Genomic DNA, 15,600 nt, shown 5'->3' on the forward strand with positions numbered 1-15,600 from the left:
CACAAATAGGGCCTTTAGAGTGGCCACATACAATGCCTTTTCCACAGAACACCTAAGTCCCTAGATTTTCTGCTCTAAGAAGAAGCAAGAAATATACGGGGACTTTTAGAACACGTTTGGCCCGTTTGGCTTCTGTGGCTACAGAACATGGTTGTTTATTCTACAGCACCAGCTGACGGCACCCATCCATTCCTCCACCGTAGGAGTGGGCTACAGTCACCCAAAGTATGGCTGTTATGGTGTCACCGATTAATTCTGAAAAAGCCATCACAAAAATACTTTAGACCTCATTGTTCTCTGCCTAATCCAATGCTGTTCTGCCTTTGCACGGCCGCTCGTGGCAATCGTAGCCATAATTGCGGGACATTGTGATGGGCCATTGCTTGACATTTGTTGCCTAGCTGCCGCTGCTACCATGCTACCGCATCGTATGTGGAGCAAAGGTGAGAGTCCTGCTAGAGGTTTTGTACGATTATTTGTACGCTTATTGACACCTGTAGGGGCAACCGCATTTCCAAGTGATCTCAAGAGTGCCAGCTAGCAATGAAACAGTTGCCGCGGTCTCGCAGACATCGCGGGATAATCTGTACGTGCCTTCGATGGGCACTGCTGCGGTTATTATGCGCTTCCGTTGAAACAATAGATTGTCACTGTTAGAAATGCTGCGGTTATTATGCGCTTCCGTTGAAACAATAGATTGCCACTGTTAGAAATGTGCAACAGCAAGCCGTGTGTTGCCATGTCTTAAGTTGTTATGTGAAAAAAAGTGGCACGGCACCTCCCACGCGCCAAATGACTTGTTGAAGATCATGTGCATAGATGATTCATTACATCTAAAATTTGAGTGGGACACGAGCAAACGCCTTTCACGCGAATGCGAGGTGACGTTAGCAAGTTACCGCTGTCGAGTTCCACGCCTAAATTTTTACCTTCATAGATCTGATCTATCCATAACTAACCCCTGTTCTTTTTGTAATGAATCAGAAACTATTGACCATTTCTTCCTTTCTTGCCGCCGCTTATCCTTCGTTCGCAATATGTTCATTTTTCAAACTAGAAAACTAAGTTTAGCACTTGCAACACCATAGATTTTGTCTTTTGGTGCCTGTCAGTTAGACACAAGTCATGGGTCGATGATTTGTGTTCTGCAGAAGTTCCCTCTGCAGCACATACACAGTGTTAGATGCTCAGTGACCCAAGTTGGGTACACCTGTACACCGTTGGGTACACCTGTTTCTGTACACCTTGCACAGAAAAAGGTTGCCATGCTTTCGAGTAGTCAATGTGGATTGTTCATTGTCGTGCTTTAAGATTACTGAACGGAAAGGATTATTTTTGGCTATGCATTATGAAATTCCCCTGCATTTATTCAATTGTACTTACCCCTTGTTATTGATGCTGTGACAGCACTGCAATCATTACAATTATTTTCTGCAGGCCTCACAAATGCAATGAGCCTTGGTGAATGCATCACTGTTGCCAAAGTGGCCTGCCATACTCCTTCCAAGGTCATCAGTCAGGTCGAGGTTGGCATACAGTGCAGTTTGCCTCTGACAGACAAGTCTGTCGGGTGCTCCTTCAAAGCAGGGAGCGAGTCGAGGAGCGTGCAGACTACAGAGACTGTGAATCAGTCGAGCTCCACGTCAGGTGGGCAGTGATCGGCACTTCTTTTACTTTTGCTTGCTTCTGTGAGTTTGTGTTATATGGCCAAGTGTGCCTAGCTTGGTACAACTTGCCCAAGTGTGTAACATTCTGCTGCTGAGGACTTGAAATTTGGGGATTGGCCAATTGAAATTTGGGGTATGTTTACAGATACTTGGATAACTTAGATAATGAAAGGCAGACGCAAATCGAACCGAGGTCGCCTCCTCGCTGGAGACAACGTTCCTCCCAGGCGCCGTAACAACTACGGCGATGTAGCGGACCGGGGTCCATGGATTTTTGGAATGCTCTGCGTTCAGACAAAAGGGCTGAGGCTCTTCGAAGTTGACAAGAGGGACGCTGCTACTCTCGGCCCCCTAATCGCCAAAAATGTCCTCCCAGGTACCACAGTTCACAGCGACGAATGGGCTGCGTATCAATGTATACCCACTCTTGCGGATGCTAATGGAGCGCCATTGAACCTTGACTGGCACACCATAAATCACAGCGTAAACTTTGTTGACCCTGTAACAGGGGCAAACATGCAACGCATAGAGAGCTAGTGGCAGAAGGCGAAGCGCCGATTCGTTCGAAACAGTAACAAAACCTCGCCGGCTCTGTTGCGCTCGCACCTTGCCTGGGCCTGGTGGATGTCGGTGAACGGGTGACCAGGGATCACACACTGCTTCCTTCGGCTGATGGAGGCAATTGCCTGCCACTACCCCTTCTAAGACAACCTCGTGCGCAGCTGCTTGGATGGCCTTGCTGTCACAAATCCTCCTTCGTCTGAATGTTTTTCTCTTCACAAATGGCTCTTTTCAGAGCCACTCCAATGGTGCATCGGCAGGGCTGAGAAACCTCGCGCTGCTGCGGCCGTGACCCTCTCCAACCGAGAAATACCTCGAGCTGCAATACTTGCATTCACTGCAGCATTCAACCGGATTCACAGAATATTTAAAAACATTACGCAGCTGTGACGACTGAAAGTTCTAAAAGCGTATGGGCTGCAGCCCTTGCGTGGTGACAGACAAGAAGCAGAAAAATGCAGGTAAAAATAACTTGCAGGTACGTAGCGATAGATCCGTGCCGGCGCGACGCACTTGCGGCGGGAACTGCGCGCGTAGCCAGAAAAAAAAACCCGGGGGTTTTGCGTTGCGTTTCAGAAAAATTCTTTATGCAGGTAAAGGCACAGCAAACACTTAATTTGCTCCATTGCCGCGATCGCGCGCAGCGAATTAAAGTGCCCGAAGTGTTATGCGATGCGTCTCCGTTTCCGAACAGTGTATTGCGAGCAGCATAATTCCCAGGAGACTATAGTTGTGCAAAGAAAGGCGATGCAACCCTTTTCTAACGTTGTAGCGAGAGCGCGCAGCGATATATCGCGCCCCAATTGTTATGCGATGCGTCTCCGTTTCAGAAAAGTCTTTATTGCGAGCAGCGTAATCCCCAGGAGACTATACTTGTGCAAAGAAAGGCGATGCAATGTTTTTCTAACGTTGTAGCGAGAGCGCACAGCAATATATCGTGCACCGAGAGTAATGGGACGCATGTCGGTTTCAGTGGCTTAGCTAAGGCTAAGCCCAGGATGCGAAGCATACTAGCCTTTATTTTAGTTGTTGAACCACTGTTTAGCCTGGTGAACTGCTGTTGCTTGGCTATATTTGGTTCAGCTAGACGAAGAAACAACTCATGCGTTACTCTGCTTCGCCTTCAAGAGTGGAACGCGACAGCGTTCCCGTCGACCCGCCAAGGCGTGTAAGACAATGGGCTATGGCGCAGCGACTACGCGCCCCGCATTGGACGCGGTGAGCGTCGAGCAACGCAGCGTTCGATGCGGCAACGAAATGTGCGCCTGAGCAAGCGACGCACGCCTGAGCCTTAGAAACAGCTCGTTTCTAAGGCAACACCGCATTCACTAGAGGCGCTTTTGTATCGCTTTGAAGCATCGTACTCGTGGCTCAGTGGTAGCGTCTCCGTCTCACACTCCGGAGACCCTGGTTCGATTCCCACCCAGCCCATCTTGCAAGAGTTGAGCCAAAGCCACCTAGAAACAAGCGCAGCTGCTTATATACCGCCGCGACGCCGCGAGTTGGAGCCCCGTTTCTCCTCTGTCGTGATGTCACGGTGTCACGTGGTATTGAAGGCGACACCGCCGCGCCTGAGGAGCTGGGTTGAGCTCTCATAATATGCTTCGCATAAAAAGTCTTTATTGCGAGCAGCGTAATCCCCAGGAGACTATACTTGTGCAAAGAAAGGCGATGCAACCCTTTTCTAACGTAGCGAGAGCGCGCAGCGATATATCGCGCCCCAAGTGTTATGCGACGCGTCTCCGTTTAAGAAAGTCTTTATTGCGAGCAGCATAATCCCCAGGAGACTATACTTGTGCAAAGAAAGGCGATGCAACCCTTTTCTGACGTAGCGAGAGCGCGCAGCGATATATCGCACCCCAAGTGTTATGCGACGCGTTTCAGTTTCAGATCCAGCGAAAGCCTCATCCTGCGCGAACCAGCCACAGCGTGTGCAGCGAAAGAAAGCGTTTCGTACCGTGGGAGAACAGGGCCCACAAGAAGCAAATGATTCGAAAGCGCGCGGGTTATGCAGCAGCTTTCCGCTACTGTCGGGAGCTGGGAGCCTGCGCACATGTGATCTGGTAACTCTGTGCGCTTCGAAAATGGCGTCGTTGCTTTCTCTACATTTGACGGTGTTCTTTCCCATCAAATTTGACAGGCAGTCTGGCAACATTGACCCGCAAAGCTGGCAACAGGTTTAAACCACACCAGTCAGAACTCTGCCCCTGTGTCCTGCCTTCGTACGCGAAATCCTACACGCTACAGCAACTGAAGAAACTGGGCCGCTATATTATACACGTTCGAAAAGCAAACATTCGATTTCGCCTCATGCGATTGGACTAGATTGGCCTAGGTCACGATATTGGCACAGCCTGGACAATTGCGCGAGGTGAAATCGAATGTCGGCTTTTCGAACGTGTATGAGATAGCGGCCCAGCTCTCTTGTCACTCGAAGCAGCCTCTGGTGTTCTTCAATGTAACTGACCAACAGCTCTCTGCACAAGTGATTTTGCATACCGAAATGCTTGTTGGCGATATAGTCCTTTTGCCAACAAGACCTCCTTCGATGGAACAAGTACTCGTCATCATCCAATTCGGACAAAACAACAGCCATTGTGGCCAACCGTCGTTTTCTTTCGATCTCCATCTTCATTCAGAGTGAGAAACACGTATGACAAGTCTTTGTTACACCGATGGTGCCATCTAGAGTGAGTAGAAACAAGCAAACAATTGTAACTTATGGCCACTGAGATCCGCCCGGGCTGCCGCAACATCCTCTAGGCCATGTTCAGCCAATACAGCCACTCTAAACCTACACGCTGAGAATCTGAGTATGGCTTTCGGAAACGGTGCCCACTAATCGCAAATACTTTGCTGTCTAAGATTCTGGACACAAATTTAAACCAAATACAAGCCTCAGTATCACAGGTTCGAGGCGGACGGCAGTCGCTTCAGGCGGTGCCGCCATCTTTATTTTTCCATCTTATATTTGCAATGCACATCAGACATTTGCCATCACTTTTTCTCTTCTGCCTGACAGTGCAAATGGTTCTAGCTCATTTGTAATTTTATGTCTGTCTTGTGCCCAGGTGCACATTTTTGTTTTTGTTAGCCTACAAAATATTATTTGTTTACAAAATTAAGTGCTTTGCCTACCCAAATAAAAAATGTTTGCAACATACCACACATCTTATACCATCTATGGGAATGCAAGCCAAGTTGGGTGCTGTTGGCTTTGTGTCTTGCTTCACTCTTGAGCAGCATTTACTGATTGCACAGTAATAACAAGCTTTGCCAAATGGCTACAGATTACTGCTGTACTTTTTCAAGTGTTCCAAGAAAGACAAATTTTTCTTCTCCGAAACTGCTCCAAAATGCTGCTGCGGCTGCTCCTGAACTGCTCCAGAACGACATTTCTGCTCCAAATCCTAAACTGGCTGGACCACCACTGCGTACGGCGTGTGGCGACAACGTTATCATGTTTATACTTTATACGGAACATCATGGCTAAGATACAGCGGCGGCAGAAATTCGCTTGAAGTGTGCATAGAATTGCTATTGCAATCAAATTCAACAGTGAAGTCGGGATGCAGATTGCACAAATTTTAGTTTGAAATGTGGCTTCAAGGCAGTGCAGCTCATGCTGTCATGAAGCTACACATCAGGGCAAGGTTCTGTATTATTCAAAGTTTCGTTATCTCTTAGGGAACCCCAACCTCCTTTTGATCCTGCATATTAAAGCTCTCTTCCGGCCACCTTCACGTTTTCTCATTCTCTTGCTACTTACGAATTGCCATTATGCATTTAGCAGTTAGTGAATAGATCACACGGTGCCAGCAAAGTATAACTTAAATCACGGTGAGCTGCACTCAGCAGCCCAGCAGCATCACTGAAAAGGGGGGATTGGAGTTGCTGGCAAAAGATATGGCATGGATGAGTCATTTATCTCCGAATGGAGACTCTTTGTAAGCATTTGAGCATTATTCCTACGGATTATATGTGCCAATCTTTTTTTCTTTCTGGGCTGTTCTAAAAGGGGTGCAGGCTGTTATGTGTTAAGAAGTTATACGAGGAAAAATGCTATATGTCCTTGCTACTTCTTTACTGTCTCAAGCTATGAAAATGTTGCCAAAGTTTGGCATGCGATCAACAAGAATAAACCCATTGCTGAAGTCTCATAGATAAGTTTCTCATGCCAGCGAATCATAAGTTTTGAAAGTGCCAAATATGGCCACCAAACCTCGAGTACTCCTTGAGGATCAGAGAGCAAGCTGGGTTGAAGCTTTTTGACTGGGTTTTATAGGGGTGGTTGAAATCTGTGAATATGTTTGCACTCCACATTCTCTCGCTTTGTGCTATTTTACCTCTTTGAAAAAAGAACCTTTGGTGAATATATGGGTGTACTTCATAAACAGGGTCATAAAGCATTCAAGTACAGAAATATTTAGTAAATCAAAAAAGACTAGGTGGCCTTTGTTCTTTCATGCCTACAAACACCCTCAAGAGCTATCAAATCAAAAAAAGAAAAGAAAGCTTATTTACTTTAAGCTCTGTGTTCTTTTTTTGCATTTCATAATAAATTCTACTTTTGTTTTATTTGTGCAGTATCCAGGCCTTCTATTTCTCCATCAAGTGTCAGCAGTGACTACTCTCAGCAGGGATGCCTCCATCAATGCCATCTTTGTGATTATAAGGCTGATAAACTGTTCTGTCTGAAAGAGCACGCCAGGGTCCATACTGGCGAGAGCCTGTTTAAATGCCATGTGTGCCTCCAGAGCTTCTCAAGAAGGAGCACCCTAAACAGGCACCTGTTCATCCATACTGGCGAGCGTCCATTTGTATGCCATGTGTGCTCTAAGTGCTTCTCGCGTAAGACCTACCTGAAAGACCACCTGCACACTCACACAGGTGAGAAGCCATTTCAGTGCCCTTTATGCCCTCAAGGCTTCTTGAGTAAGTCGAAGCTTGAGGAACACCTGCGCACCCACACAGGCGAGAAGCCATTTCGATGCCCTTCATGCCCTCAGAGCTTCTCACACAAGTCCGCTGTGAAGCTACACCTGCGCACCCATACAGGCGAGAAGCCATATCAGTGCCCTTCATGCCTTCAGAGATTCTCACGAAAGTCCAAGCTTCAGGACCACCTGCGCACTCACACAGGCGAGAAGCCATTTCAATGCACTTCATGCCCTAAAAGCTTCACGAGTAAGTCCTTGATGGCGCTACACCTGCAAACCCATACAGGTGAGAAGCCATATCAGTGCCCTTCATGCCTTCAGCGATTCGTACGAAAGTCCAAGCTTCAGGACCACCTGCGCACCCACACAGGCGAGAAGCCATTTCAATGTCCTTCATGCCCTAAAAGCTTCACGAGTAAGTCCTTGATGGTAGTACACCTGCGCACCCATACAGGCGAGAAGCCATATCAGTGCCATTCATGCAATCAGAGGTTCTCGCAGAAGAGTGCCATGAATCAACACATGAAAATTCATACAGGTGACCGACCACACCGTTGCGCCGTCTGCTCCAAGTCCTATGCGCGGTCTGATCACTTGAGCAGACATAAGAGAACACAACACCGTGATACTGTAGAGTAGGTCAAGTTTCTCATTAAGTATGCATTTGAAACCCACAATAACAAAATCCCATGGCAACGAAATATTTTCGTAGCCCTGGCGAACGCCCATAGGATTCAGTGCATTTCATACCTCTCGGCAGTGAAATGTTGCTGTACTACAGTCCCGCCTCAGCGAAATTTGCCGGAACGCAACCCCGGATATTACCTACTCGGGCAAGGCTAGTAGGCTCCAAAATGTGCTCAAATGCCATTTTCTTGCTCTAGAATTGCGTAAAATATCACCACATTACGCTTGCGTGGGTGCCGCCATTTTTGTTTACAAAACAACCAAGCGCCGGAAGCGATCGCGCCGGAAACACGTTATCACCGCCATATTGTTCATTGATGCCCATTTGAAGTGGCACGCATGTTGATACCGATATTTGACGACGGTTTTTGCACACCTAGTGCGCTGCTTAGCCAGGAAATTGCACCAAAAATGAGCAAATTCACGTCCCACTGACATGAAATTGTTTATGGCGCTTGAGATGGCGGTCGCAGCGTGGAGTGCCACCCATCGGGTCGTGATTGAGCGATTGTCCGGGAGTACGCATTCCTTGCTTCAAGAATGCTGGTTTTGGTGCCACTTGGCAGGCATCGCTTGAGGATTCGGCGGCAGATGCAAGTTTGCGCTATGGGGCCATAATGTTGATCAGCTTTTGTCGGGTATAAGAAATACAATCACTTTCATGCTCAGCACCGAAAGCGTCGCTGCCTACATGTGTGACAGCGTGTGCTGGATAAATGCTGCTCCATGCGTGGAATACTGTTGCTCTGCATCTGGTGCCGAGTTCTGCAAAATCTCGAAAAAGTAATCATATCTCACAAAGCAATAGACCGAGAACACTGCTCTACGGCAGTGCTGCCTCTGCTGATCGACGCATGCGGCGCACTTTGTACTGTCGGCAATGCGGTCCTATATCCACAAGCGAGCTTGCCAGTGTAGGCTAATGAAATTTCGAAAGTAAATTTTTTTCTGCGACGCATTACCTATCTGTGCTGTCACATTTCACAACAACGAAATTCTCGCAAAAGCGCATTCTTTAGCGTTCCCTCCCGATCTCGTTATTGCGAGGTTCAGCTGTAGCATGAAGAAACAGCTGTGCATTCATACAGGTGACTGGCCACACCATTGCACCAGCCGTTGCATGTCTTATGTGCAAGCTGATTGCTTGTGCAGACTTAAGAAAACACAACATTATGATACTGTAGAGTAGGTCAATAGCCATCTTGAACTAGTCTGTATTTTGAACCTCCAGATGTGTAGTGTGTTGTTCTGCTGCATCAGGCAGCGCTAGTGCTCTTTTAGGGGCCCTGGAACATTCTTTTTTGAGTCACCATATTCGCTCTAGATCTGTTCTAGCATGTCATAAAATAAAAAGCGAAAGAAATTATGAAGCTTGAACCACACAAAGCCAAGTTATTGTTCAGAAAAAATTCAAGATACAGTTAGACCTTGATATAATGAAGCTAGTAAAATTAGCAATTTGCTTTGTTATGTTAGAATTTCATTAAATTGTTGACTGTTCATTATTTAAAAGTGTTCCAATATTTGATTTGATTCTATTTCTCTGTGGCACTCTTTTATTGGATCTCAAAAATTACTCTTATTGTTGTAATTATTCTTACTCTAAACTATACTTCTTCAAATGTTTCCAGCATTGTTTTTTGATACTTTTTCTGTTAGGCTCATTTATGTATGTGTTGCGTCTAGGTTCTAATATATGTGGTTCATCGTGGAGACTCTTCATCTTATTCTATTTGCACCTTTTTTTTCACAGGTAGGTACTTGTTTAGAGCAATTGATTCTTTATTGAGTTTGCTTGCCAATGTCTGTTTTATCAGAGTACCAAATAAATGCTTGTGTTTAATGTGCATTCGTTGTCTGTTCTTGGTATTTTAGCACTCTCGTGAGAGTGCAATGTACCGTAGTGATAATAGCATTTTATTGTGTCGGGGGCTGGCAGAGAAATGATGGCAGTTGGAAGTTCATTATTAGCACAGAAGCCGCTTGTTATAGGGTGATTCCAAGCAAAACAACCCAAATCCAAAACACGCTTTGAAAGGCGCTTTGAAAGGTTCTTTCAAAGCGCCTTTGTAACTTATGAACTCGAGGGACACTTGTCTGTCCATACATTCGAGCCATGTAGGTGTCTATGTATTAGAATCTGAACTGGAAATATGTGCATGTGTGCAGTACACTGCATGGCATTTTGTTACACAAGCATTACGATATGCTCGGACATGTGCTGCCAAGGTAATTCATAGAATGTTCCAGCATAATCTGACAAGTTTCATTATGTTTTCAAAATGCAACAAAACTATTCAAGAACACTGATATTATGTGGCATATGACACTGTCATCACCACGATACCACAGTCAAGTTATGTAAGTATACACTGTGGAAATAAATATATTATGAATTAGCAAGTTTAATTATGTTTAGACACGGCTGAGGTCAGCTGTGCTATAGGTTACAGAGATATTTTTGGTAATCAGTTTGATACGCCGTGGTTTCTGAGTGGCTCTGGTGTTAGGCAGCTGAGCACAAGGTCGCGGGATCGAATCCTGGCCATGGCAGCCGCATTTCGATTGGGGCGAAATGCGAAAACACCCGTGTACTTAGATTTAGGTGTACGTTAAAGAACCCCAGGTGGTCGAAATTTCCGGAGTCCCCCACTACGGTGTGCCTCATAATCGGAAAGTGGATTTGGCACGTAAAACCCCATATTTAATTAAATTTTTAAAAAATCAGTTTACAGCTTGTATTTCAGTGGCCATGACCACGTAATATTTCTTGATTTAACAGCTCAACAAAGTTGCAAGTACTTGTTTACTCACTATGTGTACAAGAGGCATCAGTGTATGGTAAATTATTTACGATAAATTGTGAATGTTGTTCTCCAAGTAGATTGCTGCCTAAATGAACATCCTTGTGCATGAAGACATTTACATGTGCACAAGAAAAGCTAATTGCATGATGTCTTTCTGAGTTGTTAATGACCTGAACTGTTGGAAAGTTCTGTGTGGTTAAGTAGAACCAATATGTGAATGCCTTGTTTAGTTGGAGCTAAGCTACATTTCTGAGACGCTTAGAACATAGGCAGTGAGAATGCACCATTGAATTAACCTACTTATTTGTTTTGAACTTGTTTTGCCATGAGTGATCCTTTCCTGTACAATAATATGGAAGCAAAAAAGGCATTAAGAATTCTGTCATATGCTTATATCATTTTTGCCAGGTGCAGGCTCTATTCAATGAGTGACTAATCGGAGCCCTAATATGTCAGTTCAGATTCACTCTGGATTTCTGCTCGTATATGGACGTTTATTAGATGGAACGTTGTATAGTTACACATGTCAGACGTTCTCAAACTTTCTGGCCTTGAGGGTACGCCACGAGCTTCTCCACAGTGCTGCCAAAACTCTCCCTTCCTTTTTCCACAAATCTGCCTACGCACAGACATAAGAGCTCATTAATGCTCACAGAGATTGAAAAGGGGGTTATGGTGTGGGCCGTTATTGACAGCAGCAAGATCTTGCTGCTGTCAAGAATGGCCCACCTGAGGTGCAAGTTTTGCCATCCAGTTGCGACAGCGGCGTCAACTTTCCTGGAACGCCACCGCAAACCTCTAGCCACGGCGTCGCTAAGACGACCGTTTGTCGAGAACAATGTGCGCGTCCTCGACTATCCGTCGCTGGAGCCAAGATGAATGCGACGAAGCAGGCTTTGTGCCTGAACCCGTCACCGCTAACCTGGACTGCTGTGAACGAGGGAGTCCCCGAGGGAACGTAGTTCGAGGCTCCTTCCCACGCGCCGTTCGAAACGCAAGACCACCTGGCGGCGCGCTGCTGGGGTCAGCTCGGAGAATAAAAGGCGCCTTTCCTTTAGTAAGCCCCGAGTTCTACGAAGTCCATCTGACGTCGGCTCCGGACCGTGAACCTGTGCGGAAGTGTGTCTGTGTAAGGCGTCCCGCAGAGAGGCGGCTTGTTTACGATGCCTGGACGAATGTTTCCCTCACCTTGGGATCGAGGGGGGGGGGGGGGGGGCGAATGTTTATAAGCCGCTGTTATGCGGCTGCTCAGTGAACTTTCTCTCGCAGTCATGTTAGACTGAGGCACTTCTCTCGCAGCCATGCTAGATTGATGAACTGCAACATCCTTATGTAGATACTGTAAATAAACCCATATTCCTAGTTCTCGATGAGAAGCAGTCCTTCCCTTCATCAACGTCCTCGGCGTGCATAAGATGGACGGCGGCCTGGGCCAGCTATTTTCTAATTCATGCCTGACTCCAATCTTGACAACTGATTACGAGCGATGGGATTGAGCCCCCAATCCTAACATTGCACACTCAATGCTGCGAGCGCTGAGAGGCCGGCATGTCTCGGAAGAAGGATTGGGGGTAGGAGGGGTAAGTGGAAGCTGTAGATCCGCCTTAGCGTTGCCACCGCGTCTAAGTTTGGCTGTTATTCACAGTTCTATGTGTTATTTTACTCTCAAGGGCCAAATATTTATCTTTTTGAGGCACTTACAATAATAAATAGACAAGCAATTCTTTTCCTGCACTGCGTAATGCACCGTGCTTGCCAGCCGTATGGCTACCACACTTGGCACAGTGAGACATTATCAGCATGGTCACGCAAATAGAAGTGTCGGATGCACAAAAGTCTATAGTATTTTTTACGAAAAATGTCACGTCACTTGTGTTCCGGAATGGTGTTCTACGTATCAATCACGATGCTAAGTCTAAATGCCAGCCGGCGAAAGGCACAATCGTCTAAAGAACTCCCGCTTACCTTATGGCGACAATAGTTTTACGCTGAGATTTACAGTGTACTCAACAGTTGCTTTTGGTGCAGTAAGGTCTCTTTAGAAAGCGGAGATGCCAGAAGCGCGATGCCATTTTTTTGAAATTTCACATTACCGTAAGCTTTGTATGCGCGAAACTTGCGAGAAGCATAACATCTTTTAGAAAGATTTACAGGGTCGCGTTTAGCTCGTGTAGTAAAGCATAGGGATTAAAATTAGTCTGCTTCGTCCGGAAGTGCATAAACTCGACATTTATAGCTCATTTACTGTTCTGTTCCATCAATAGGAAAACAATGGCTATAAGGCACTTTTTGCTGAAAAAATGGTTTGTCGAATATTTTTTAATCACTTCAGTGATTCTATTCTACGATATCAACGAGCTATGTCCGAGAGTAAATAGCCCCTAGTGAGCCTATATCACTTGATGCCACGCACCACATCGGCCATTTTGCCTCCACAGGAATGTATACCTACCTCGCTAGGGAACCAAAAATAATTATTTGTAGCGTCATCGAGGTGTTTCATGATATCGGCCCAATTATTGCGGTCGCAATACAATCAGTTGAGCATTTAACGACCGGACTATAACAGAGTTCAATCACGTAGTTAATTTCCCAGCTTACATCGACATTCGACACAATACGTTGACATTCGCAAAATCAGAAACCACGCCGAAGGAAAAGTCGACCGAAAATACAGCGCGTAACTCGCATACACACATTGACAAATCACACTCCGTTGCATAGTTTAAAAGGACGCTTCGGAGAAATATTTGGGACTCTTAGCTTGCCCGTTATTTTGCTAAACATAGGCGGGCTGGGCGTTTTGCTGGATGGTCGGAGGCGCAAATGTGACTGGCCTGCGCGGTGCAGTCACCTGGTGACGTAACGATCAATAAGACAAAGACAGAGCTATTACTGCAGTTACCAAGCAGTAATAGATCTGTCTTTGTCTGGTTGAGCTCTGCGCCACCAGGTGGCTGCACCATGCAGTCCACTACAAGGTGCCTCAATGTGCACCTCCTCGGAATGCATCGAGGCACCTTAGGCCACTCACGCTTGCGCCTCCACCCATCTGGCAAAACGTCCAGTGCGCCTGCGTTTAACGAAATACCGGACACGCTAAAGCTCGGTATTAAGTTCATTTAGACTGGTAGATTATTATTCCAATGCTCCACTTACATTTCGTAGACGGAAAGGGGTCGTTTATTCGCGGAGACAGCGGGCAAAGTTATCGTCGTCCCCAGACTGCCACGGCCGTGACGTCTGCTTGAGATAGCAGATGTTGCTGAATTTTCGCTCATTTAGCCAGTGCTTTTGTTTGAAAAAATTCGTGAAATAGCTCAGTAAGAGCTTTTTACATCTTTTCGAGGGCAATGTACACGTTGTCTATACTTATATACAGTGAGAAAACTCAGAACAGATGTCGAAATCAGTGACGTCACCGAGCGGTGTTGCGGCAAGGCACAGATGGCATCGCCTCCTGTCTTTCTTTTTCGCGTCTCTTATGGCTTATAAAGGCTTAGCTGGCTGTAACACTAGCTTTTATGAAATTCATTAAGTATAATATAGCCCAACTTATCGGTCAATTTAACTTCCCTTTAACATTAAACTTCGAAAGCAGTGTACACGCAACTATATTACATGAAATGGAGAGAACGAACGCTATTGTATCTTGTGTGGCAACGTATCTAAAGTGCTCAGGATTGACTTGCTCGCACGGGGCCAGGTGCTACTTGCAATTAAGTATGAACCGACTAAAACAGGAGCAACTGCTGATAAATTGTTTGCACAGATAAAACTCAAAATGCAGTTCTTCGAGCTCCACCATGTCATTGCTGTTAGATACGGGTGCACTATACGATGACTTAAGCAAGCACATCGAGACAGGTATAAAATTCTCGTCTTTATAGAAACAAAAAAATGCCCATCTCTAGAGTGACGCCCCTCACAGAAACGCACGAAGTGCGATGGGTACTGTACACTCGTGAACGCGCAGCTCACTTTTTTTCTCTCTCTTTTCCGTTGAAAATACAACAATAAAAGACTAGATAGGTGTATGTCGTAGGCGCTACGGAGGGGTCAATCCTTGTTGACGAGGTTGCGGTACAGGCTCTGCACGTAAGTGAAGACGCACTTCCAGTCGGGCTTCTTCATCAGCACCATGTCCTCCGTGTCGAGCAACGGCGATATGCCAGCCTGCTCCCTGAAAAAGGAACGATTTGCATTACGTCACCTTCATGACGTGGGACATCGCAGAGAGCTACGAGAACATTGCTCATTGCGGAGTGACCCAAGTGGTTTCTGGACTACTGTGTATGGATATATAATCGGAAGAGTTAGGATCCTTGTATTTTCAGCAGTTTGTCTGTGTGCACAGTTTCCGGCAAGAAGTATGCTCGCGCCTTCACAATAAATCTGGTTCGGCTGTGTGGTGCGGCTACTGCGGAGCTCGTGGCCATACAGACCTCTGGATGGTGAGCACGAGAGTTCCCTTTCGCTCGTTCATGACACTAGAACTTAAGGCAAATCGCAGGAACTCTTTTGAACAGTCTGTAGTCAGCTTGCCTGTCATAGGCAACGTAGTACGTATACTTTTGACAAAGAGTGTGCATTCGATATACAAAAGTACACGCACAGAACCGCAACGGGGGATTTTTGCATGTCTGACTTTTGTGCAGCGTTGTTTATGCTGTCCGAATTGCCTTTATATAAATTTATTTCTTTGGACCCAAGCTAGCCTAGGACTATTGGTTCACTCAGTGTTTGCAAGCTCTGTCTAGAAAATAAATAAATAAATAAATAAATAAATAAATAAATAAATAAATAAATAAATAAATAAATAAATAAATAAATCGCAACGATTCGACGTTCTGGAGCCCAGTGATACTTTGAATATTATGTACTTTTCAACTGGCAATATTGAATGATATAGTCGAAATAACACATGGGAAATAATGT

At 45.8% G+C, this 15,600-nt stretch overlaps 2 protein-coding genes across 2 annotated transcripts in view; one reads left to right on the forward strand and one right to left on the reverse strand.

Annotated features, from left to right (window-relative positions):
• Positions 1-127: 127 nt before the first annotated feature.
• On the forward strand, positions 128-9,704 carry LOC135904689 (gastrula zinc finger protein XlCGF57.1-like). The gene is made up of 3 exons (XM_065435610.1): positions 128-443; positions 1,438-1,647; positions 6,816-9,704. Exons 1-3 carry the CDS (start codon positions 416-418, stop codon positions 7,805-7,807), a joined length of 1,230 nt encoding a protein of 409 aa, XP_065291682.1. The 5' UTR covers positions 128-415; the 3' UTR covers positions 7,808-9,704.
• Positions 9,705-14,532: 4,828 nt separating this feature from the next.
• The window catches only part of LOC135904691 (smoothelin-like), a 53,720-nt gene continuing 52,652 nt past the window's right edge, over positions 14,533-15,600 (reverse strand). The window contains exon 10 of the mRNA XM_065435614.1: positions 14,533-14,845. Coding sequence (XP_065291686.1) covers positions 14,722-14,845 — 124 coding nt within the window. The 3' untranslated portion in view covers positions 14,533-14,721. The remainder of the gene's footprint in view (positions 14,846-15,600) is intronic.

The sequence above is a fragment of the Dermacentor albipictus genome, chromosome 2, assembly GCF_038994185.2.
Source record: "Dermacentor albipictus isolate Rhodes 1998 colony chromosome 2, USDA_Dalb.pri_finalv2, whole genome shotgun sequence".
Lineage (NCBI taxonomy): Eukaryota > Metazoa > Arthropoda > Arachnida > Ixodida > Ixodidae > Dermacentor > Dermacentor albipictus.